Source organism: Gymnogyps californianus, chromosome 1 (genome assembly GCF_018139145.2).
Source record: "Gymnogyps californianus isolate 813 chromosome 1, ASM1813914v2, whole genome shotgun sequence".
Classification (NCBI taxonomy): Eukaryota; Metazoa; Chordata; class Aves; order Accipitriformes; family Cathartidae; genus Gymnogyps; species Gymnogyps californianus.
Window position 1 is genome coordinate 177,860,713 of NC_059471.1, and position 25,193 is coordinate 177,885,905.

A 25,193-nucleotide genomic window follows, 5' to 3' on the forward strand; every position below is an offset into this window, starting at 1 on the left:
CAGTAATTAAAACTTCTAGGGGTTGAGAACACAGAAGAAGAGATCCATTTTATTGTTTTACATTTATCAGACGTTCATGTGTGAAAAAAATGAAATAACTCTCATTTTTTCATGTTCGCTGCTAATGATTTCCAAAAATAGCTGGTGGGCATCAAACCCGTGAAAAGAAGAAGAGCTAGTGCCTCTTCCAAGCAACTAACAAAAATAATTAACCTGTTGGCCACATTCCCACAAATACTTATGTAGGTGGTTAAACTTAAGTACATTTATAAGTTGTTGCAAGACTGTAGCACCAGTGTGGCCATGTGAAACAAAGCAACAAAATTATGCATCTCAAGTCATTAGAGAGAGAAATAAGGGAGGAGGAAAAGGAAAGAAAAAATGCTTTGTTTGGAAAAACATTTGATTTTCTATCACCTAAGCCAGACTTCATTGAAATGATCTCAATTAATGACTGGCAATTTGTTATTTACCACTGCCTCAGATCTATGGATAGTTTCATTTATAGACACATTACAGTCTCCTGTACACTCCTGCAGTGCAATCTGTTCTTCTGGTGGCATTTCCATTGAGTAGTTAAAGGTCCATCCAAGTAAGCACACTGCCAATTTAGGCAGGTGGATGGACATGAATCCATTGTTCCTTGCAGAGGAAATACAGATTCTGCACAAACAAGTATGGAGATTTAGTACTCTCAAATTAGGCTTGTTGGTTATCACTGTCTTTGTTCAAATTACATGATGGAAGTCATCTTACTTCATTACTTGCACCTTTCTTAAGACTGATAAAGAATTACCTAGTGTTCCTAACAGTCACAGCAATGTGACAAAAGTCTTTGAAATGGCAAACAGAAGTCACTGGAAAAGCCCATATCCACATCATTACACTTAAACAGATTAAATGAGGTAATTGAGTACTAGGATGCTGTCCTGGTTTCAGCTGGGACAGAGTTAACTCTCTTCTTAGTAGCTGGTACAGTGCTGTGTTTTGGATCATCTAAGATCCTGATTTAATTTTTTTAGTAACCAAAAGTGGTTCATCTGTAGCACAAAACGACACACAGATGTGTTCTGACTTGAAACCCACAGATTGAACAGGAAAATTCACAGCATATTCTCTTTTCAGAGATCTCTGGCCCCACCTCAGCACTCCAAGACTTTTCAGAACAACCTGGATGATTAGAGACCAGAACAGATTCAAAATATCTGGACTTGCATTCAGGATCACCCAGCAGTCTCTACTTCTCCTCATTCGTGAAGACAGACAAATGCAAACTTCATTAACCCATGGGCTACAGAATGGATGCTGACTTCAGTCTAATTCAGTGTAGCAGCCTGTAGTCCACTGCAAACATCATCTATTCATCCGAGCATTGCTTTCCTTAAAAACCAAAAAGAAAAAAAAAAGAAAACCCATGCCTTCCTATCTCTTGTGTTAGAAAGTGTAGACTGAAAGTACACTCAGAAATGAAAAAAAAAGAAAATAAAGTATTAGAAAGAAGCTAAGTATTGAACATTAGCTCTACTTATCAAATAGCATAGTGAGCTTAGCTCTGTTGATCAAAGATTAGCAGATTGTTATCAACCATAAAGTCAGCATAACAGGTGCAAGGACAAGAGGCACCAAATCTGCAGACATGAGAACGCAACCCTCACTTTACACAAGTCTGATGTGGTAGAATATTGGATTTTCCCATTTTTTTTCAATTGATGATATCTGCAAGGCAGTATTCCAAGTAAACAAAACTGATCAGAGTGCTTGTCACAGGAGGATAATAGTAAAAATAGTAAAAACTGCATTAAACCTAAAATCACCCCAAAGTGATATGAAGCCCAGATCAATCAAATGCATTAACTGTAAGTTTTCTAGGGGTACTGAGGCAATTAATTAAGGTACTTTGTTTCTATTTAAAAGACAGCAACCAATAAATAGCAATGGTTACATTTCTAAAGAAGAAAAAAATAAGAGCAAACTGAAGTGGCTATGACTAGCTAGGGGCCTTCCAACGGGTCCAGTAACATCTTAAAGAAACACCACCATTTAATTGTGTCTGATGCAATACTATCATCTCCCACTGCTCACTGCTGCATATTAGCAAAAGAATAGCATCACCACAGCTCTACTAACAGAACCAGAATACAAGCACTCCTTTTTCTGCTGAAGGCAAAATCAGCTGTCTCAGTTCAAAGCAGCTCTCTCACATATTCACATGTTCACGCTATCCTCTCTAACTTTGCCTCAAGCAAGCATACATCCACAGTCCACTTCGCCAGCACAAATGTGTACGTGGCAACCTGTAGCTGATGGATGCTAACAGTAGCTGGAAGAAAATCATGTCTGCACCCACAGAGAGGTCTGCAAAAACATGCTTCTGTCTACGGATAAGTTATGCTTTGAGCCATCATAGTGTGTATTCACATGTTACCCGTTGTTAATATCTCCTGTCAGGAGTTTACAGATTGCAGCTCTCCACACATTCTCTCCTGAAACTCAGAAATTCACGTTTACTCAGTCTATCCAAGGCAGAAAGTCTGAAAATGCTAATCCTCTTAGAAACATGTTTTTCTTTCAGAATAGATATGCAGTGAAGGTTAAAGGGGTTAACAAGGCTGATTCTCAAACTCAGGCAGGCATTGTATGGTAATTTTGTTAATTTTTTAGGCTGAACCACAATGCTGTTATATCTAAGGAGTGTGAATAATGTATTTCTTCACACATGAAAGGGCTTCACAGGGATAAGCTCAGTTAAATGAAGGTAGAAGCAAACATCTTAATTTTCAGCCAACAGTAGCTTCTCCTGTACAGCGTTCTGTTGTTGACTGAATCCCAGTAACCTTACATTCTCAAACTATGAGGGAAATTTCAACGTGCTTATATGTTTTCTACTAGGTTTGTATTCTTCTGAACATCAACATGGAAGTTTCAAGGGTTTCCATTGCTCCAATACAGGAGTAGCATATATCCCAACTTAACAGAGCAAAAATTTTTGCCTTCATACCAACTACCAAGTCAGAAGTCAATGCAGACTTTCAAGGAAAATGTGCTGGAGCCATCAGCTATTTAAAAAGAGAAAAATTACTTAAATTCATTGATTAAAAAGACTGTAAGACATACCTTGAAGTCTAATCTCAGAGTTTCAGCTGAAAGAAATAATCACTTCTTTTTTAACAATTGCAAGGATTAAAATATGGTATCAATTCCTAGACCAGTACAACCAGATGTCTCCTTATAGCCTCTTCTACATGTGATGTTATGTGTTTGGTTTGCTCCTTGTAGAGCCAAACTTCTTTTTTAGAGTTATGTTCCTTGTTTTAGCATCATGTTTTGCCCTGCAAAAGTGCTGGTGAGCAATACCACCTAAAGCTCTTTGCATACTAAGTAATCCTGGTATTTCAGGGACTCAAGCCTCCCTCCCTCAGATAAACGCTCTCGTCTTTAGGCAGGAGAGCTGTATTATTTCTCTTGCTAATGAAGTAAATCCCAGCGGCTGAGCTTCAACTAGAGGAGGAAAGTGTATTGCAGTGTCTTAATACTGTCCCAAACACCTCACAGATAGGTCACCAGGGTGGTCTTCTGCATGTGGCAGATGCAGGGCTGAGGTACTAAACTGAAGCTCTACCACAATCTCAGAACTACTGTTTAAAAGGTGGCTGAGGAGCAGCTTCTCTGCCAGCTGTTTTTGAAAAGAAAAGGAGCAGACCTTTTCCTGCTTTACTGACACTTTTGAAAGGCATCTTTTGCAAGGACCCCTAACTCTATGATCGCCATTTACATATTTATTTGATAATAGGTATCTTTCTACCTGTAGTGCTGGACACTAAGAGGGCCCACTCTCTCTTCACAGTCTCATGTTAAGAGGCTCTTCACTCAGCATAGTGGCTGCCACCAACTTCATTTAGAGGTTCCCAAATACCCTTGTAGGAAGCGTAACTCCAAGTGTCTGATTCTGCCCTGTGAGCCCCGCATCTAAAAATGAAGCACTGCAACACCTAAGTAACTTTAGAAATTCAAGCCTTCAAGCCTCTCAGCTGACTTCCACTTTCATGCATGGAGGCTAATGTTGCAGATCATGTGTATGAGGTTTTTTTACTAATTCCATAAGAAAATCTGCAGTGCTACAGTTAGAAATCTAATGGCTTTTTACAAATAGTGCTGGAAACACACAGAGGACCTCTGGCTTTGTGCTATGAATGACCATTATTTTACTTGGTGAACAGCGGCAAATTATTTGCACAGTAAAGAACATGTAATTACAAAGTACAAACAGTAACTGATTATTATGATTATTTCAATCCCCTACAGTGAAGAGTGGATGATAATTAATTTCTGGACCTACCAGACTAAATATAATTACTAAAAAACACAGCAACTGTAGGCATATGCTGGTAAAACAGTTAGATGCTACTGTATTTGTTTATTACCCAACACTTTATCCATAATTAAATGCTACAAGTAAAACAGAAAAAACATTTCAAAAGAACTTCTACAAAGCCATAGATTAAAAATGTGGCTAAAAAGTTATGAATTTTAGCACTTCTACAGTACTATTAATTGCACATTCTCTGTTATGCTTATTTGAACTTTAACTGCAGTAACTGCCAAGGAATCAAAAACTTCCTTTGCATGATTTACTGCCTGTGCATTTATGTGGTATTTAAAACCATATATTAATTTAATACTACCCTAATTTTGTATTGATTAGAATCTTGGGACACAAGCCTAATTCCATAGTCTCATTTTGGGGTCTACTGCTTTGAAGAATTTGTGTTCCTTCCAACATGCACTGCTTGTGAATTAGCTCATTCTATGAAATATTTTGTCTTCCAGAGTAAGGTTTTTGGCAGGGGATGGGTGGAAAGGTTGCAAATTAGCCTTTATTTTTACTCTCATAGTCAAACTCAAATTATACCTGTATATAAAAATATATCTGAGCTCTCCAGAACTCTATCTTCATGCTCTGGCTATGCAAACCAACCAAGACCAGGCTTTCTGCAACGCCTCAGTCAATGTCTTTGTTCTGTTTCAGAAGAGGGAAGGGCACCTACAAGAACTTTTAGAGTAGTTTTCAGCAGATACAACTTTACTCATTGCTGATAAGGAGTGGAACAGGCAAGGATACATACAGGTTCTGTATCTGTCACCAGCTTTCCTCACCAGGAGTTGTCAGAGAAGTCTGGAGAAAGATGAGCAGCATGAGTTTCCTCCTCTTTGCGAGGAAACAAGCTCTGAGGGATTCCTACAGATTCTGAGGTGGCTGTTTGCAGCAAATTCACAAACAGCTGCTAAGGGCGTCAAACTGAGCAAAACACTTGACTGATGAGAAAGAATACAAAATGGTACCTGTTGGATGTGCTCTCTGCATGTATCTTGTATTTATGTGCTTGCCCTTTGCACTTGAGCTACCTGTTGTCTCTGAAGTGCTAAAAGAGGCAGAAGCATGACTCCAACACCATGTTAATTAAATTCTGATTGTAGAATCATCATCATTTTCTTGGTGGAAAAGCAGGGAAAATAGCCCCTGCTTTATTTTCAGGTTTCAGTCTGAGTTGGTTTAACCTGAGCAAAGGTGATATGGGGTACCTCTGATGCAGCAGGGATCTGAACATTCCTGAAAGAACATTGACAGACCCCTACAAATGTTGTTACTGTGAAATACAAGCTGATTTTATGTCTACCGAACTGCTATTACTAGTAGCCTTTGCAATGTCGTTTCAATGTAAGTGGATAGGAAATGAGTCTGCTCATATGTTAGTTACACTCAGTATGTGAGACTGCTCCGAGAATAGCAACTGGTAAATTCTGGGGTGGGAAACTGAACAAATCCTATAATCTTAAGAAATAAATAAAAACACATCTCTGTCTTCTTTGCAAGTGGTACCCCTATTTATCAGCTGACTGTCAATCCGTATTCTGTAATTACAATATTTGTTGCAGCTATTTTTTTAAAACTGTGCAGTTCCTTTGGAGAAATGCACTGCTTTAACTTAGTAGCTATTCTCTTCCTCTACCCTGCTGTGATGCTTTTATCATAATACTTGTCATATGCTGGCAACCACAATCTTGTGCTCCCAAGAATGGCCCCATAGAAAGGCTAAGATGAATCTTCAGATGGCTCCTTAAATGTACTCCTTTCCTCTCTTGCTATTGTTAGTAAAGCAATAAGCTGCTTTTTTTTTATTTTCTGATGCCTCCTTCTTCAATCCTGTTGGAAAGGACGAAGACACAGGGTAGGAGAAAGCTTTGCAGGGTGACAGCTTTTTAACACTGAATAATCTACTGCTGTGCATGCTAAAAGATGGTGCTAGGTTTGATTAACTAATTTTGCAAATGAACATCTAAGTAAATTACTTTTGCAGATTGTTTCCAATGATTCTTTCTCTTTAATCTCCTCTTTGAATAGTTTCATACTGATTGTTGCTGCTGACGATAAGAATTCATATAAAACCCTGGGGTATATATTTCATAGTAAATATATCTGGTATCATCTTACACAAGAAAACCCTCCCCCTCACACACATCTTATTTAAAGGTACATTCTTACACAAGAAAACCCTCCCCCTCACACACATCTCATTTAAAGGCACATAGTCATAGTTTCAAGATAATTTTTTTCAGAAGTTTCAAAGTCATATAGGAATGCAATTTCCATTCATGCTCAGTTCATACCTGGTTTTAAAAGACATTCAGGTACTTATGTAACTGGGTCATGTTATGCCTGTAAAGGATTTTCAAAGATTACAAAGACATATTTTAATTGCAAACAAACACTTGATTGGCCCAAGATGTCTTTGAAAAATCCTACATGCCTATATGTCTACAGAGATCTGATCCTTCTGCAGAGCTAATACAAGATTGGGACTAAAAATGTAAGACACTTTCTCTTCTCTTTTTCATTGTTACTTGAAAGTAAAACATTTTCCTTTAAACCAAAATATCATGTGATGTACTCATGCAAATACTTCTACACCTACATTCCACATAATCAGAAAATCTATCATTCTTTCTCAAGAAGTCGTGGTCTTAACCTATACTCTGTACTTATCTCATTGTCCATAGATCACTACATACTTTAATATTTGTATTTTCAGTAACTTAACATTGCTTAGATGCATGCCTTTAAAAGATTAACTTCATACACCATCCACGGCCCATGTTGCCTTGCCTCAGCTGAATAAACCTGTGTCTGGACACCCTAACTTACGTATTTGCTGTCAAACCACTACAGTGCTGCTAATGCTCAACACATCAGCTATCATATTATCCCCTCTCTGAAACCTTACATGAGCTTTTCCATGTATTCCTGAATCACATTAATTTCCAAGTCTTCACCCTTAAGTACTTCATAACATTTCCCTCAAATACATTGTTTTGTCTCCTTTCTTACTTCTCAGTCCTTCTTCCTCTAACCTCTCTCACTTCTTTAATCACTTAGCACTTTCTGCTCTCTTGCCCCGACACAGGCTCCATGTTTGTCTGCCAATGCAGTGTTCACTCATCCTTCTTCCTTTAAATCCCTCCTTAAAACCCATCTTCTCACCTTCTAGCACATAATTATCTGACAATAATATAAAAAAGCAATTTATCAGGAGTGGGCAGAGGCTACGTGGGTGTCCCCTCCACCCACTCATACATGCAAAGTCAAATAATTCATTCTGAAGCCCCACAGACATTTTTAAATAACAGCCAGCGACCTCTGCTTCCTCCCATGCCATTCTGCAGAACGGGGCACTGTGGATGGGGGCGGGCAGGAGAGGAAGAGCATGCCAGTTGTATTGCCTCTGAGTAGGAGAAATAGGAAATACATATTTCAGTTCCACTTACCGGTTCCTATTGCTAGAAATCCAATCCGAGATTAACGTTGCAGCTTGCTGGTGACAGTGTTTGTTACCGAAGCTGCAGGCCAACATGATGACTTCCCGACGCAACTCTCTGTCCAAATTAAAGACAGCAATAAGGCTGCATTAATGAATGTGTTTGAATGTTTACAAAAAGCTATTTCTTATAACAGCGGCAGCAACTGATAGTTGGGCAACATATCAAAGATAATCCAGCTATACAAATCTCAGTGTCAATTTAATGCGTACAGCTGCTGCAACAACTGAAGAAAGGCTGTGGACCAAAACCAGCCCCCATTTACACCTATGCACTCTTCCTGACCTTTGTGGTCTCATGAGTCCAAGTCCTTAAACATCCAGTGCAGTCAAATATTAAATTAAGGCTTAGAAAATCATGTTCTCCAAACTCAGGAAAGAGGAATTCATCTCACAGCATCTTGCTGCTCTCCCTCTAACCCAGAAAGGAAAAACAGAAGGATGACAGAGCTAAGAAAGTATGACATGCTGAAGATGACACCAAATTTCAGGAGAGTGCATTATTACAACTCTATCCCACAAACAAACAATAAAAAAAGAAATATAACAGTACTCATGTTGGTATGATGCTTGAACAAGCGATTTGTTTAAATTATTCGTTGGCCATCCAAGCTTGAGATACATTGATGCAACTTGTCTTAAGATATACTCCTGAGGGGGAAAAGAAAAATATATTTAATGTTAACATTTATTTTTTATTTGAAATTGAAATACTACTGACTATTGAGTTTTCGTCTCTCTTTTTACCCTCACATAATGTCCAACTTTCCAAAGATTTTGATTTGCACTTCGCAAAGCAACATGTCCACTTATAATCCTCCTTCACTGCTATAGTGAGAAGTAATCTGTAGAACAGCTCTTTGATTAGATGCCTAGTATAAGACAATTTATTGTTATAGAACCTATCAATTTAAAAAGTTTTTTACATGCTATTTTGAACTCACAATACGCAACTGAAAAGTTGCAAGAGTGTCAACAGCTTAATTTTTACTCTATGGCCAATCTTGACTACACCGTGCACATTCACTTTTAAAAGAATCTTGTTTTAATATCCATAGCCATGGCAAAAACGTTACGTAAGTACAGTCAATTGACTTCAGAATACAGAACAATGTGGCTGCAAATAAGCTTTGTACATTTAATGACACTATGCTTTAAGTTTAGGTTCTTGGTGTGCTTAAAGAACAAAACAAGCCCAAGATCTATTTTAGTTACTTTTACTTTTTACACAGGAGACATATTTACATATTCTGACCAGTTGTGAAGAAAACCACTGTCATTGTATTCAGTGTAATCTTTTGCCAGTGGAATTCACCAATTTGAAAAAGAGAACTGAGATATAAAGAACCTCATAGGAGAGCATCTATTTTATTATTGTGGATGCACAGGCATGTATATATAATGTCAACACAAAAGGAGATTCATAGTGCAGCTTTCTCTAGCAGATATGTTATTCTGTGACTAAAAAGACTTTTTATTTCCTTTGCTATCACCTCTGCTTTCAAAGCTCTCATCAGCACAACCAGCTGTGAATTTTACTGGTTTTATTTATTAATAATGTGTTTTCTTTACACAGCCATGTTTGAAAGTGAAATAGCAATGGCAGAGTCATAAGAATTTTTCTGTGCAATTAACACACTAAACACGCAAATTATTTCAACATCATTTTATATTATGGCTCTGGTTTGCATGTAGGCATACATTGTAGGTTCATAAAGAATTTCAATGTGTTTTTATTAATCTGTAGTATATGTTCTACAAAAACCATTTTCCATGTCAGCAGGTAGCTCTGTGCATGTGTGTGCATATACATATGTACGTACTTCTACATATATACATAAATCCAGCCACCTCTAGCTTCCTGCTCTCTGAGCTTGTGTGTCTGTGGACACACACACACAAGCAAATATATGTTTAAGAAGAAAAAAGCACCTTTAAGCATTTCAGGCTTCAGAGAGCTCCTTCATTTGAAGCCTTTACAAAATTGCATAAAATTACAGTATGTTGGCCATCGAAAATATGTAGACTACATAAAATTCATAGTGAATAAGAAAACCCAAGAGTTCATAATCGTCACTGGCTGCAATCAAATCCTGTGTACTTCATAAAACATGCTTCAGCGTAGCTACAATCTTTTTTTTTTTTATTTCAGGTAAAATGTTAAAATGTTTGTCATGTCTATCTTAATTATCTACTGCTAGCTGTTACTGCTGTCCCTTCGGACCCAATTATGAATGGGCTTTTGATTCAATGGTGATCTAGTCCTTGTTAATTAAGGTAACTGTATTGAATTCACCATGGCTTTTTGGATGAAATAATGACTACAAATCTTTACGTTAGTTGCATGCGTCCTGTTCAGTTGTGCCTGCATTTGGTGTCCTTGCTGAGCTTAGCCATCAATCTAAATATCGCCGTGGGGCTCCTCAAAAGACAAAATCTGGAAATAGATTACTTTGGCTCTTCTAAGTGAAATACTTTATTTGTCATAATATTTTATAGGAGGGATAATTACCTTTCCTTGTACTAATCATATATGCCTCAAACAACAGTTATCACTGTTCAAATGCAAATGAACCAAAGCTTGACAATTGCTATGTTTAAATAAAGAATAATTAGGAAGAAAGCTAATATCCCTAGGTCATTTACAGTATCTGACTGGGGAATACTTCAACTCTTGGCAATGAAAGGAGAGAGGAAGGAAGGGAGGGAGGGAGGGAGGAAGGAAAGAAGGGAGGAAGGAAGGGAGGAAGGAAAGGGGGAGAGAGAGAGGAAGAAAGGAAGAAAGATAAGAAGACTCTTACATTGAAGATGTTGTAGTTTTCTGTGCGGTCCAGCAATTTATCTAGAGGATAAAGAGATCGGCTGGCAGCATGCCAAGGCAGAAAATCCTTCTCCTCTGAAAGGTATCTGATAATCTCCAAAGGAATATTCTGAGGCAAATAACCAGCTCTGCACAATAAAAGAAGTTAGTATTAAATTGGTTTTGCAGAAGATACATGATGAGGCAAAAATTACTTCTTTTTTGCCAAATGAAATTAAAAGGCAGAAAAACATGATAAACTCACCACACTATAGTGACATAAAAGTCAAGCTTATTAAAAACAGCAACTCACAGTCTCTCCCAACATGTGCAAGCATACTTACTGGATGAAGGAAGGCATGAACACACATGAAAGAAAACTAGACAACCTATCCCTACTTTATACGGATTCCTGTGGCTATAAAAGACATGAACAATGAAGTAACTGACTTTAAGCAAAAAAACAAAAGGAAGGTGTTGCTTTGCTGATTTGTAAGATAGAAATCTGTTTGCATAAAATCAACAACCCAAGGCATTTTGCTTCAGAGAACATTTCTACTGGCCATGGGCAACTGGGAAGAACTACTGATGAAGAAGCATCTTTAGTTTCACAGTTATCCTCCCCACTCTTTTCTCTCTCCTTCAGAGCTGCCTTGTCTATCCACCTTAAGCCACTTTGGAATGACTTATTTTATTAAACTGAAGTGGCATCCAGTGACATCACTTTGGTTAAGGATGTTCCAGCACTTTCCACATAAACTATGTTTTTTCAGGTGTTTATAAATCAATCAGCTAGAATTTTGTCCCATTCTTTTACAGTCATAAAAGACCTCTCCCTGCAAGGGAAGGAGTTTAGGGGGGTTTCAGAAAGGCTTTTTAAATTAATAGCTTTGCAAGTAAAGTGTGATATAGACACAAGCATTTGAAAGCTGCTTTTTAAAACTGAGTACAGGAAACATCAAGCTTTAGGATTTGCTCTCATTTTCTTTTTCAGAACAGCATTTTTTCTTAACTATCCAGACTGCAGAAACAAAGTGTAACCCTGTGGGTGTGAACATCCCAGAAACACACAGGTCTATTCTTCTCCTGATGCATGTGTTTAAATCCCAAAGGAGTTCTCTACCTGCCTAGAGAGGAGATAATGATTCTGTTTTCATTAAACACTTAAAAAAGACACCAATTTGAATTCCACAAGCTTCAGTTTAACATAGGCTACAGTATGATATATCTTCATAGACTATTTTTTCTCCTTGGTTGCAAATGTTCCCCTTAATTTCCTTCACTGTCTGGGGAAGAGATGCATGCACATAGCAAACAAAGAAAATTACACAATTATTATGGAAATGAACCAATACATACATGTTGATATAATTTTTTATCTCAGTTGTAACAGCATATAAAAACTACTTTGCTGAAATATTTGAAATAGATTGTTCTTTTTGGTATGGTCCAAAACCATAGTTGCCTTGCAAGGTGCACCACATCCATGCAAGCCATTGTTTTTCACACTCTCTACTGGAAGAATTACACTCTGTTCCCTTCATGTTCTCGAGAAAGTGAGTTCATGTAACAGCTTTCAAAAGTATCTATCCCATGTCCTTATGATGACTCACTCTCCAGTCTGCTTCATGTCATCTTTGTCCACGTTTTGTCAGCAAGGCTCTGTTCTCAACTCCAGTTACAGCACACACTCAAGCAAGAAAAACAAGATCACTTGGGGGAGCTCACTGTGTCACTCAGGAACTGAGCAGATATGAAATGAGAATAGTGGAGCTCTTAGAGTGGGTGGCAACCAGAGTTCAATGTATCTGAAGACAGAGAAAGTTACTCCATTTTATAGGTCTTATTTCTGAAGCGGCAGAATATCATTAAGATGAGTTCTACGTCTTAATACTTTGTAAAGATGTGTAACCGTAATTAATGGAGCCAGAAGCAAGCTGGATTGGCTGCAGTTAAAAATCTTGGAGATAATGTTCGCAAAGAGGTAAACTAACTTGAGGTTGCATATATGTAATTAGTTCCTAATGGGATTTGTGATTATTGTTACTGATAATTTGATTGACATGAGAAAGTGTGGAGTAAGGAACAAGAGGAATAGCTCTAGGAAACATGCTGCTTAAGGAATAAACAGATGAATGTTTATTATAGCTGCACTAATGGACATTTAGGATCATGCTTCTGAAATTAAATCTCTCTATGCTAAGCGCAAAAGGAAATCATCACTGCAAAACAAACAGATTATTTCTTTTTAAGCTTAACTTCTCCATAAAGACACACAAGAAGTGAACTAAGAGAGATCTATCTCTTATTCCTGAGCTCTCGGCCTTCCTAATCAGTTTCAAAATCGTGATTCTTAGCTGATGATACTCATCCTGTTCACAACAGAAACTGTTACTCTCATCACTCACTGCTTCTAACTTCCAAATTTATCAGCCCATTCAATCCTGCCTGCCTCTCCCCCTGTCCCCCATTTTCCTATTGTTTCCCTAAGGGTATATTCCTTCTCACAAAACCAGATTGTGGCAAAGTCTGAGTTTTTCCTGTTACTCCTGAACTTTCTTCTCTTTCTGGGTATGACCCTTGAAGAGCTTATGCACAGTATCATCAGAATCGACCCCCTCCATCCACAGAATCAGTCCCGAGAGCAGGGATGGGGTTGAGGGGAGGTCCTTGGGGATGACATTATTATATAAATTACAACAAATTCATCACTTCAGATCATGATTTTGAGGGAAAGTGGTTATGGTTGCTACGATCAATGTTAAACTCTCTGTCAGCATATGTTGGGCAGATGTGCTTCAAGTACAGCTGCTAGGCTGGACCTCTGAGGGAACTTGAGCAGAGACATATCTAAAATCCCCTTACAGTGGCAGTTAAGATAGGAGCACATCCCTGGAGAAAACAGAAGTGCTTCAGGAACTTTGCCTTGACAGAATGTTCTTTATATTCTACACTATTTTACTGTATGGACGCCTACAGAAAACCATGATAGCCCTATTCTTTCACCCTCAGCCACTAAGCCATGTTTATGAACCTCTTATTCCAAATACACTGCACTCCCAGACTATTTGCCACTAAATAGTTTCTGTAAAGAGGTAGTGATAAGTACATTCATTGTTTTACCTTTTTGTGTAAAATGTGGTATATAACGTATATGTTATAAAATATTAAATGTATACTACAGCTTAAAAAGCTTGAGGAATATTTTCATTCACAAAAAAAGGAAAGAGTTTGGTAAGGGTAAGCCCGAATACTAAGGTTGCTAATTTTTGGCATTCATAGTTGAGAAAACAGGATATAAGGAGAAGCTCTCACCCTAAACCATAAAGGAGATAAACCATGAACCATAAAATGGATAAAAAGTCCTAAAATCCAGATCACAGATCTAGGACCTGTGTGAATTGTCCTGGGAGGAAGCATGACTATCATGAAAACCAGGTCAGCAGAAGACAGAAACTAGCCAAAGCAGTGTGACTGTGTGGTGAGCTATGCTCTAGTATTCTTCATCTTCACAAAGCACAGCAGCTCATTTCTTAAGCTTTGTATTTTAGTACAATCATATTCCTTTACTTTACACTAAAAGCTTGTCCAGCTCTAAGAGTGATTTCAAGACTCCTCTTTCCCAGAGGATACTGCATCCAGCAAGATGTACTGGTTCCCTTGAGCAGTGGCAAACTCACTCACCAGCCAAGGGGTGCTAGCATGGTTCTAGGATTCTCCTTCACTAGCCTGGAAGAACTAGGTTCAAAGACGGTTACACAGGATCTGGTCAGCAAAAGCAAAATTTTTGCATCCAGCAAAGTAGGAAGGAATGGTCAAAGACTCACAAGTGTCACAGGACTTGTAACAAACATACATCACCAGCTGGCTGACAACTGCTAATTGAAATCACTTGTGTCATTTATGGAGCAGGATAAGCAGCAAGATGAGGAAAGAAGGCAGAACACAGAATGAGTCTCTTCTGAGTATCTCTGTGAACTCTGACAGAAAAACACAGACTCGTAGAAATGTTGAACACAAATGCTGAATAATTATCATTACAATAATAAGAAAAGTAACAGTAGCAACCTTCCCATCAAAGGGAAAAATATAAAATAATTTCCCTGTCATATAATTGTCTGGAAATATTTACTTAAAGGCACTACAGAGTATAACATAAGTACATACTCTACACACGCAGCTTGATTTATCACTCTCTCTTCCAACAATGTCACTGGAAGGTCAGTGACAGAAATCCCTATTTTTCTTGTGTCTTTTTAGCCATCAATCGTATTGCTATCCTTAAAGTCCAGCAAAAGTACTATCAGATATTGCCTGCCAAAGTCCAAATGCACGAGAGCCAGTGCTAAGAGACAAGGTTCTTTTCCAGCTTCGCCATCTCGGAGGATAATTGAAATATTGTCTGTCACTTGGGGAATAACTGATTATGGGCTATACTGAAACTAGGTAACAAACATAAACACCGCAGAAATACTGTGATGTCCAGTCTTACGTCTGGTCTGAAACAGTCACACTGTTTCTCCAGGTATGTCTCCAGTAGCCACCTGAGAATCTTAGCAAGCACGTATCTGCAACCAAAAAAATTCTCCAGAGGAATCTGGGATAGTCTTGGCAAGTGTCTTAACAGATAAAATAGTCAAATCAAACACTGTTGATTCATAAACAGTGGCTGAATGCATACTGTTGTTCAGGTTAAGCATTTCTCAAGTGCAGGTTAAAAAGTTTACAAAACTTCACCTATAGCATCTGGAATGAAAAGGCTGGAAGCCTCCTTAAGAACTCATCTAGTCTCTCCCCTACCCAAAGCAGACTGATACCAATGCCATTCCTGACAGAAATTTGTCTAGTTTTGTTTATATAGCCCTCTAGCAATGGATATCCTAGGAGCACTACAATTTCACTGCTCCCCTTCTCAGAGGCATGATAATAAGAATATTATAACTCTGGTCTTTTGCCCTGTAAATATTCACAGAAGAGTACCAACAGATCCATTTCATGTCCTAAAATGAACAGTTGTTTATGTAGCTTCAGTATAAACTACAAAAAGCAGGAGTCCTTCTTCATTGTATTCTAGATTAAAGGGTTTTGATTGACATCTGTGCTGGTTTTGGCTGGGATAGAGTTAATTTTCTTCAGAGCAGCTAGTATGGGGCTGTGTTTTGGATTTGTGCTGAAAGCAGCATTGATGATAATTCAGGGATGTTTTAGTTACTGCTGAGCAGCGCTTACACAGAGTCAAGGCCTTTGCTGCTTCTCACACCACCCCACCAGCGACGAGGCTGGGGGTGCACAAGAAGTTGGGAGGGGACACAGCTGGGACAGCTGACCCCAACTGACCAAAGGGATAGTCCAGACCAGAGGACGTCATGCTCAGCATATAAAGCTGGGGGAAGAAGAAGGAAGGGGGGGATGTTCGGAGTGATGGTGTTTGTCTTCCCAAGTAACCACTACACATGATGGAGCCCTGCTTTCCTGGACATGGCTGAACACCCGCCTGCCGATGGGAAGCGGTGAATTAATTCCTTGTTTTGCTTTGCTTGCACATGCAGCTTTTGCTTTACCTATTAAACTGTCTTTATCTCAACCCATGAGTTTTCTTACTTTTACCCTTCCGATTCTCTCCCCCATCCCACCAGGGGGGAGTGAGCGAGCGGCTGTGTGGGGCTTAGTTGCTGGCTCGGGTTAAACCACGACAACATCACTGGTCACACAGAAAGGAGCCTAGACAAGCCTCTACAAGCCATCTCTATGCCAGCCTTCTCCATACTGAGTCATTTGAAAAACATGACTACAAAAGCAAAATTTAACCAAAAAGATCACATTTGAGATGCTTCATTGTTTTATCACTTTTTATATAATTGTCCTTACCCCTCAGTTTATCAGCATGTCAATCATTTTGTAGCCACTGTTACACATGAGAACTTTAGCATGTGTTAGAAACACGGCGCCACATGAGGTTTGTCTTACCAGCTGTGTTCCTAATTTCACAGTTGCCTGCTGAACTAAAGTGGAGAACAGGAGAACAGGAACACAGACTAGCAAAGAGATCTGTTTTAGTTATTAGACAAATTACCTCTAGACAAACATCCTGGTTCAGCAGGTTTTTCATGCCTAAAGAGTCTGCTGACGAACTGTGGTGACAAGGTGATATTCCATTTTTATGACAAGGGCAGAGGTGGAAAAAGACCTTTCAAAAGATAGATATATATAAAGTGGCTTATGACATTATATAATATCATAAGCACCAACCCTTAGCAAGGCACTATCCTCCTTACACTGAAGAAATTGCTAGGGTGGCCATTGCTACAGAGAAAAGAGGCAATGAACAGAAAAAGAAAGTACTGAACGTGGTAATGAAACATCCCTCACAAAGAATTCCCACTAAAAATCTCATAGCAATCAAAAATAATCTTTAAATTACATGAGCTTTTAATGAGTCAGATAAAAGCAGAAGATCTAGATTATATTATGAAACATCAGTGTGTATTCAGCTGCATTCTGACCTTGATTTGTTCTTTACACTGAGACGCTGAACTTATGGACAGATCCCAGCACATTCATTTTCCCCTTAGGGACAAAGTACCAAATGGTAGTGTAATTGCCAAGGGAAAATTATTACTCTGCTCTGAATTATTTCTATCATAAATCCAGCACCAGTCAAACAGACTCTGTCAGAAAAACGACAGGGTTGCCGTACAGTGATGAGAGTCCCACATACAAGTGCACCATAAATCCCTTAGTCCCACCACCCAACAAAGTCATTATAAGTCATGTGTTTAAATCAAAATTAGAAAATCCAAGCTGGCAGCAAACTGGTCTCCATTGTTGAAACAATGGAAATGAGGTGATTTACTTGCTGCTGGTTTAAAATTCACCCTGCATCGTCTGTTTCTTATGAAATATGTAAAACATGACTAGCTTTTTGTCTTGATAATTTTGAAGGGGGAAATCGCAGCTCTTCAGAACATAGATGTGCAACTCAGATTAACTTCAGTTCTGTTTCTGTGCACGTGCAATATATGAATAATTAGACTGTACTCATTAACCCATAAAGGGAGAGTTTAAAATAAGTTAGGATTCTTATTCATTGATTCATTCTTTTACCTTTAAAGTCAAGTGTGTGGATTGGAATAATTCACAGAGACTGTGCCAATGAACATACACATTTTACTGTATTTGGCTTTTTCTAACTCTATTCATTTCTTCTGGACTTACCAAGGACTGGTGCCCCTACTGATGTATTCAGGATATTCTTTCCCACCGTGCTGTAACAGCAGTTCTTTGACAGCTGAGTAAAAACAGGTATGTTGAACCCTGACATGCAAAAAAAGCTTTGAGCAAGGCGACCCATGCAACAGGGAAACTAACTCTTGTAGTCACAGATTTCACCTTCAACTCCTGCAAGACTGGGAAGTCAAAGATTAAAAACTTATGATGACTGGCATCCATGTTCAACAAGGGAAGCTGGAAAAAGAATGTTTTCTCATAGAAAACTAATGGGCAACCTGTAAAAAAGGTCCTGTGATCTCCAGTATCAAAGAATGAGCTATCTCATCATCCACTCCCAGGGTTGGGCTGACTTAGGACCAGATAAGGACTCTGCTTTTCTAAGACATCCGAAGTGACTTAATGGAGGTATTATGATTTGTCCCAGCTATGCACTTCCACATAAACAGGACAGGAATGCACATCTGCTCTTTGATAAATACAACAGCAATATTTGGCTTACAAGCTCATTTTAAGTACTAAATTTAATCAGCATCCAATCTCTCCAATGTCAAAGGATTCAGTGAGTACGACAGTTTTAAGTGAAGCCTGCTTGTTATTATGTTTTCTTACATGCAAAATATTTGAGGACTCTTCAAGTGACATTCAACTCCACACAAGAGCATTTGAGGCATCCACAAAGAACAGTTCAAATTCAATGTAGTTATCAGAATATCACGTGGCTTAAATTATCTTGCACAGTTTTAGAGTTGCCACATAAGCAAAGGCTAATATTAATTTGAATTAATCACCTTTGTTGAAACCAGAAAAAAACTCCAAATTTAAACCCCCCTGTGTTTGTAAAAATGCAACAAAAATTCCTTCAAACTGGAGTTCAGTATCTCTCCTTTCCTCTTCTTCCCCATATGAAAAAAAAATGATTTAAAACAGAGTAGTGCAAGATGAAAAGGAATAATCTTACTGCTGAAAATTAAGACTATGCAGTAAGTTAGGTATGTCATGTTTTTCATCATCATGAAACCTTGATTTCTGAGAAGTATGTCATTCACACACTTAAATTAACTAAAGAAATTTGAATGTATTTCAGGGGCTAATAGATGTCAATTTCAGATGACTCAATTATTAAAAGTGTTATTTATTTTCTTTCTTGATTATTTGGTTGGGAAAGGTAGAACGAAACAGCCCTTCTATTCCTTGTCAATGGGCAATGGTATCTATGCCAGCATGTTTGAGCAAATTCAAAATTGAGTTCGTTTATTACTATGCACAATACTTTTTCATATCTCTCTTTTTTCCTGTTCTAACGTTTATAATTTGCATATCAGTCAGCCAAGTGAAATATGTGTTTAAAAGCTAGAAACTTCATATGGAAAGCACAGAAGCCTGATCTTGAAAACACACCTACAATCTGAATTTTGTTTGCCAGAATATCTACAGAATTGGATATTGTTTCTGTAAAAGCAATTCCCTATAAACATATTTATAATAAAAGACTCTCTGAAATTCGCATAAACTCTCACCTATTCTTTTATCTCCATTTTACAGAGAGAAAACAGACACAAACAGTTTAAGTGATTTTACCAAGACCACCCAGGAAGTCTATAGCAGAAACAGCATCCCAGGTTTCTCTAGTCCCTGTGCAGTGCCTTAGTCATAACATGGTCCTTCCTGTCATTTATTGCTTGATTTCTGGGTAGACAAAAACACACTTCTAGCCAAACAGGAAGGAGCTAAACTAACACAACATTGATCCCCAAGACTTCTCTTAAATTTTATCAGCTGAAGGGACCTTAGTCTACAGTTTAAAAAACTGCTTTATGAAATTACCAAATGAAGACCGGAAAACTTGAAAGTATAATCCGCACTTTGAATTCAAAAGTTCACCCTGGCAGTATGTTCTGCCAAGTGGACAGAGCTTACAGTGACAAAGACCAGACCTCCTCTAGACAACAATCCTGGCCAACAGCAATCAGATGAGCCCAAAAAGTAGGAGCATTTCTGAGCAGCAATAGTGCAGTCAGGTCAAAACAGCAGGTAAAGCAGTCAGTAGCCTAAGGTGACAGACTATTTTGTTTATGCTGATGAGGCATCGGCATTGTCCTTTCTAGCTAGAAAAGTTGGTTCTTGCCTTTTATTCATATATTCTTTGTTGATGTTGGGAAAGGACAGGGTGTTTAGAGCAGCACCTCCAGCCTCTCACAGTGGCTCATTGCTGCTACCTTGACCAAGGTAGTAGCAGGATCTTTTGCTCTCCATACTAGTCCTGGCAGACCCTCAGAAAGAAAAGTAATGGGGTTCTGGGATAAGGGTAAGGAGGAAAAAAAGCTGCTTATTGTGAGAGGACAGGTGAAAGGAGATGGGGAAAAGGGCTGACCAGGCAGCTGCAGGGAAGAAAAAGGGCGGTGTCGTAGTAGGAGAGGAAGGCACAGAAGCAAGGTGTGACGGACAGACTGTACGCGTGGTAAGGCAGAAGCACAGGGCGCTCACTGCATGGATGGGAAGAAAAAAAAAAAAAAAAAAAAAAAAAAAAAAAAAAAAAAAAAAAAAAAAAAAAAAAAAAAAAAAAAAAAAAATGTGCACAATCAATGTCAACTCGTGAGATGCCAGTACCGAGCCGCGATCCCCCCCATAACCCCCAGTTTATATGATGTCATATGGTATGAATAGCTCTTTGCAGTTTGCTGTCCTGTGTCCCTCCGCTTCTTGCCCCCACCTCTTGCTGCCAGAAGCTGAAAAATTGACAGTATAAAAAAAAAAAAAAAACAAAAAAAAAAAAAAAAAAAAAAAAAAAACTCTGTCCACCGAAACCAACACCACCAACACACAGACTCCTGAAGCCATATTTGCACCTCTCAGCTCCCTTTCCAATACTGAAAGTTTCTAAGAAGCCTTCAGCAAGCTCCACTCATGCCACTCTCCTCTTGTTTAACCTCAAACTCCAATTAAAGTGTTCTCTTGAAGCGTAATTCAGACCTGGTTTAATTAATGTTCCTGAAACAAGTTTCACAGACTGTTCCCCTCCACTGTCATTACACAGCAGTCCCTGGCATCTGCACTGCAACACGGATACATCCATACCAAGCTGACTTCAGAGACCAGCTTGAACTATAACAGACCAAGACCATGGGGTGAAAAGACAATGGGCCAACAACCATTAGCTAAAAATAATTCTTTCACTGCTTTGAAACCAGAGTCATGTTTTCCTGACAGTTTATTCTGGGTTCAGCTACGAATAGAGCTAATGTAGTTTACAGGATAAAACAATTACTGCTGTAATAACTCAGAAGTACCAGAAATAATTGAAACATAGGCAAATTTTGTGGGGATGTGGCTTAACAACATCACCCACTTCTACAGGATAGATGTATACTAGACCAAGACCTACCCCCTGCACCAAACACTCTGCAGAGAACTCAGATCCACAGTTTCTCTTTTGTACGTGCTGAAGAGTCTTCTTCAACTTCTTCCTCGGCTCTTAGCAGGTTTTTCTATCATCCAGGATGCTCTCGCAGCACCGGCACTTCCCTGGAATGTGCTGTACAATTTGCTTTACTGCTTTTAGCTACACAACAGGATCGGATGCACATATGATACATACTACAAAAGCAGAAGTGACTTTTAGTGTGCTTACTCTCAAGAATTGCTTTGATTCTTCTTGTACGAACATATGCAAACGTTAGCTGAAATGTGTATCTCCACGTAAAGCAGACATCAAGGCTATGATGTATCACAGAACATATGGACTGACACACAGCATATGGAATGAATGATGGCTACCTTAAAATATTTGTAGTTTTCTATTTTCTCTAAAAAAGGCACAGCTGCTCTGGCCCATTGAGAGAGTATTTATGTCAAAGGAAATCCAACAACTTTTGTAGGAAGCCATATCTAAATCAATTGCTGGTGAACCATCACCAAAATTTGCCTGACAGTGAGAGTTACTACGTCATCTGCTGAAATAATTTAGATGAGGCATCATTTATTAAAATAGTAAATCTATACCACTATTAATCAAGCGTGATGATACAAACTATCGAGCTAATACTCTCTCCCTTAGCTGGCACTCAGAGGCACTAATTAAGGGAGCTGCTTAACATATCTGTTGTTTGCCTCTGTGTTGAACTATTAGCAAATGCGATCAGGAGTAATAATGAAGGCTGGAGTTAAACTGCAGTTTATTCATTTAAATGGACCCTACATGATTGTTTATGAATACCCAAGCAAAACAAGGTCAACAACCCTGGATGTGGCTGTTGAAATTCTGAAACATTTTTAAGTACATTAATTGGGCTAGATGAGAACTTCTACCTTTGTCATCTACTTATTATCCAGCCCCAGAATTTTAAATGGGCCCTCAAATGCCTTGACTTTTGCTGACATTACACTGAACAGGACTTTAACTAACACAAACAAGTGTAACATGGAACCAGTTAGCCCAGATATGTTGGAAGACTTCAAATACCACAATAAATGAAATCTTAATCTCTGGCGAAGGAAAAAAAACAATGAAGATCACTTCAACTCCACAGTTTAGTTTTGTTATGCATGTATTTCCAACAGAAACTTCAAGAAAACATTCTTCCGATTTAACAGTAATAATTCTGGATTTTATATGGAAGCATATAAACTAGAGGCTTAGTTACAAGATAACTCTCAGTTTCCAGAAATAAGATCAGCTAACCATCATGGGGGGTGGTGCTGCCTCAGGCAGCTGAATGGATGTTTTTGCCTGAGTGGCAATACTCCACATCCAGGAATTAACTTAAGGAATAAGGAGAGGGTTGGCTTTGATTTGTTGGCCTTTTTTTTTAAAGAAAAAAATAAAACAAGGCATCCTAAAGACATGATTTTCCAGATCCCAAAGGCTATACTTGGTTAACTGACACTTACTTTTTAAATGAATTTCTCTTTTCAAGTTGGTGAGAAGGTGATCTGGAGTGAGCACTAGCTTACTTCGGTATTTTACTTCTGGAATCAACCTTGGAGTCAAATGCACCAGCTGTTAAAGATGAATTTCTGTCAAGGAAGATGTGCTGGTTTTGGCTGGGATAGAGTTAATTTTCTTCGTAGTAGCTAGTATGGGGCTGCGTTTTGGATTTGTGCTGAAAGCAGCATTGATGATAATTCAGGGATGTTTTCGTTACTGCTGAGCAGTGCTTACACAGAGTCAAGGCCTTTGCTGCTCCTCACACCACCCCACCAGCCAGGAGGCTGGGGGTGCACAAGAAGTTGGGAGGGGACACAGCTGGGACAGCTGACCCCAACTGACCAAAGGGATATTCCATACCATAGGACGTCATGCTCAGCATATAAAGCTGGGGGAAGAAGAAGGAAGGGGGGGACGTTCAGAGTGATGGCGTTTGTCTTCCCAAGTAACCGCTACGTGTGATGGAGCCCTGCTTTCCTGGACATGGCTGAGCACCTGCCTGCCGATGGGAAGCGGTGAATTAATTCCTTGTTTTGCTTTGCTTGCACGCGCAACTTTTGCTTTACCTATTAAACTGTCTTTATCTCAACCCACGAGTTTTCTTACGTTTACCCTTCCGATTCTCTCCCCCATCCCACCGGGGTGGAGTGAGCGAGCGGTTGTGTGGGGCTTAGTTGATGGCTGGGGTTAAACCACGACAGGAGAGAATCTGGATTTATATATCGAAAGGTAGGTTGGCACTGCCTTTTCCCTTACCCTCAGACTTTGGTTTTCTAGAGTCAGCAGAACTCACAGCTTGGAAAGAAATAAGCCAAGAAGAACTGATTAACAGCAGGAAAATAATCATTGTAACTCATCATATATCTGCACCAGGTTCCTGGTTTTGGCCTGGTGGATGAAATTCTGAGAGATGAACTCTCATGAAGGCCATCTGCAGCAGGGAAGTCGCTTAGTTCACAGATAATTCTGAAGGTATATTTTTTTGTCGTCACTCATTTCTGACACAGCTCGCTATATTTGTGAAGTCTACAGGGGTAGGCTTTTCTGGCCTAAAAAAAACTTAATCTGAAGAGACTATAGCTCACTCTCCCCCTAATCTGTGAAAGGAAACCAACAGCACTCCAACATGGCCATCCATCCCTGGAGCAGAAGAACAATTATTTAACAACACCACTTCAGGCTTTCTCATGAATCCAGTTAAGAAAAAGCTTCTGATAGACATCAAAGAAGTGCTGCTAAGAAATATGCAAAAACTACTGTCAAGTTTTATGTTTGGTCTTTGTTAATGTGTAACCAATGAGTGTAGTCTTGACATGCACTGTGCTGTCACTAGGCCTATGACACACCCAAAAGGGAACCATCAGGAAAATCTGAGTATCCGAGGAACTCCACCACCATCTCTTCAACCGCAGAACAGAAGATATTAAGATATTCATCAATAGCAAGACAGACTGTCAGCATCAAAAAAATGGTTTCCTGAGCAACTGGCATGCATACTAAGCACCTGCCACCTTAACATGGTGAGCTGACTATGGTGCAGGCAGGATCAAAGGGGTATGAGACACACATTAGGTTTCAAGAGACAAAACTGATGGATTCTTCCAGAACTGGAAAGAACTAACTATTTCAGATGACAGTAAAATAGGTATCCACAGTCACATCTGATCCAACACTGATTAACACTGATACAAACCAGACCTTTTTCTTTGACATAATATTGGATTAAGTCAACCAGTTTAATGAGGGGAAGCGAATATGAAGATTTAGAGCCCAGCAAGGAAGAACCAGGGGTGACACAACACTCCTGACATTAGGAGGGTAGTTTATCCTATGTGGTTAAGTGGCTTTGAGAGGTCAGGTGCACGTTTCTCTCCATTAACTGTCAGTGCACTGCAAGGTGACAAGCTCAGATTTACAAGTCTAGCTTTGGGATGCCTAAAGTAAAGTGGGAGGCATCCCACTTCACATACTTGCTAACTGACCCCTTATCCTAAGGAAAGAGAAAGACAGGAGAAGCTGACAACATTACTCACGCTCTCAAGAAACAGTAGGATCTTTGTTAATTTCCTGTGACACTACTTATTGGACCTATCTGAACTGCCATCTGCTCAGTTTAACCTTAGAAGAGAACCACAGTTCTATTTGTCTTCTCTCAGCTTTCTCAGTCAACACATCCCATTTACTACAATCCACATATTTTCAAATTGTACTGAAATTTCATACAAAACATCCTGAAAAGATAAAGGATCTTCAAGAAGGGAAGAGAGAGTGCCAAGGTGCTATTCTTGCTCAAGAGTTTGGGGCATATATTTCCATAAGCTATGTTACTGCCAAGGCTACAGCTCTCCAGATCCTCAGGGTGTGTGCA

General features: G+C 39.0%; 1 protein-coding gene across 1 annotated transcript in view; it reads right to left on the reverse strand.

The window, feature by feature from the left end:
• The window catches only part of TRHDE (thyrotropin releasing hormone degrading enzyme), a 217,990-nt gene that overhangs the window by 14,198 nt on the left and 178,599 nt on the right, over nucleotides 1-25,193 (reverse strand). Inside the window, exons 13-15 of the mRNA XM_050904731.1 lie at nucleotides 10,673-10,820; nucleotides 8,425-8,522; nucleotides 7,822-7,929 (exon numbers count right to left, since the gene is read on the reverse strand). Coding sequence (XP_050760688.1) covers nucleotides 7,822-7,929; nucleotides 8,425-8,522; nucleotides 10,673-10,820 — 354 coding nt within the window. The remainder of the gene's footprint in view (nucleotides 1-7,821; nucleotides 7,930-8,424; nucleotides 8,523-10,672; nucleotides 10,821-25,193) is intronic.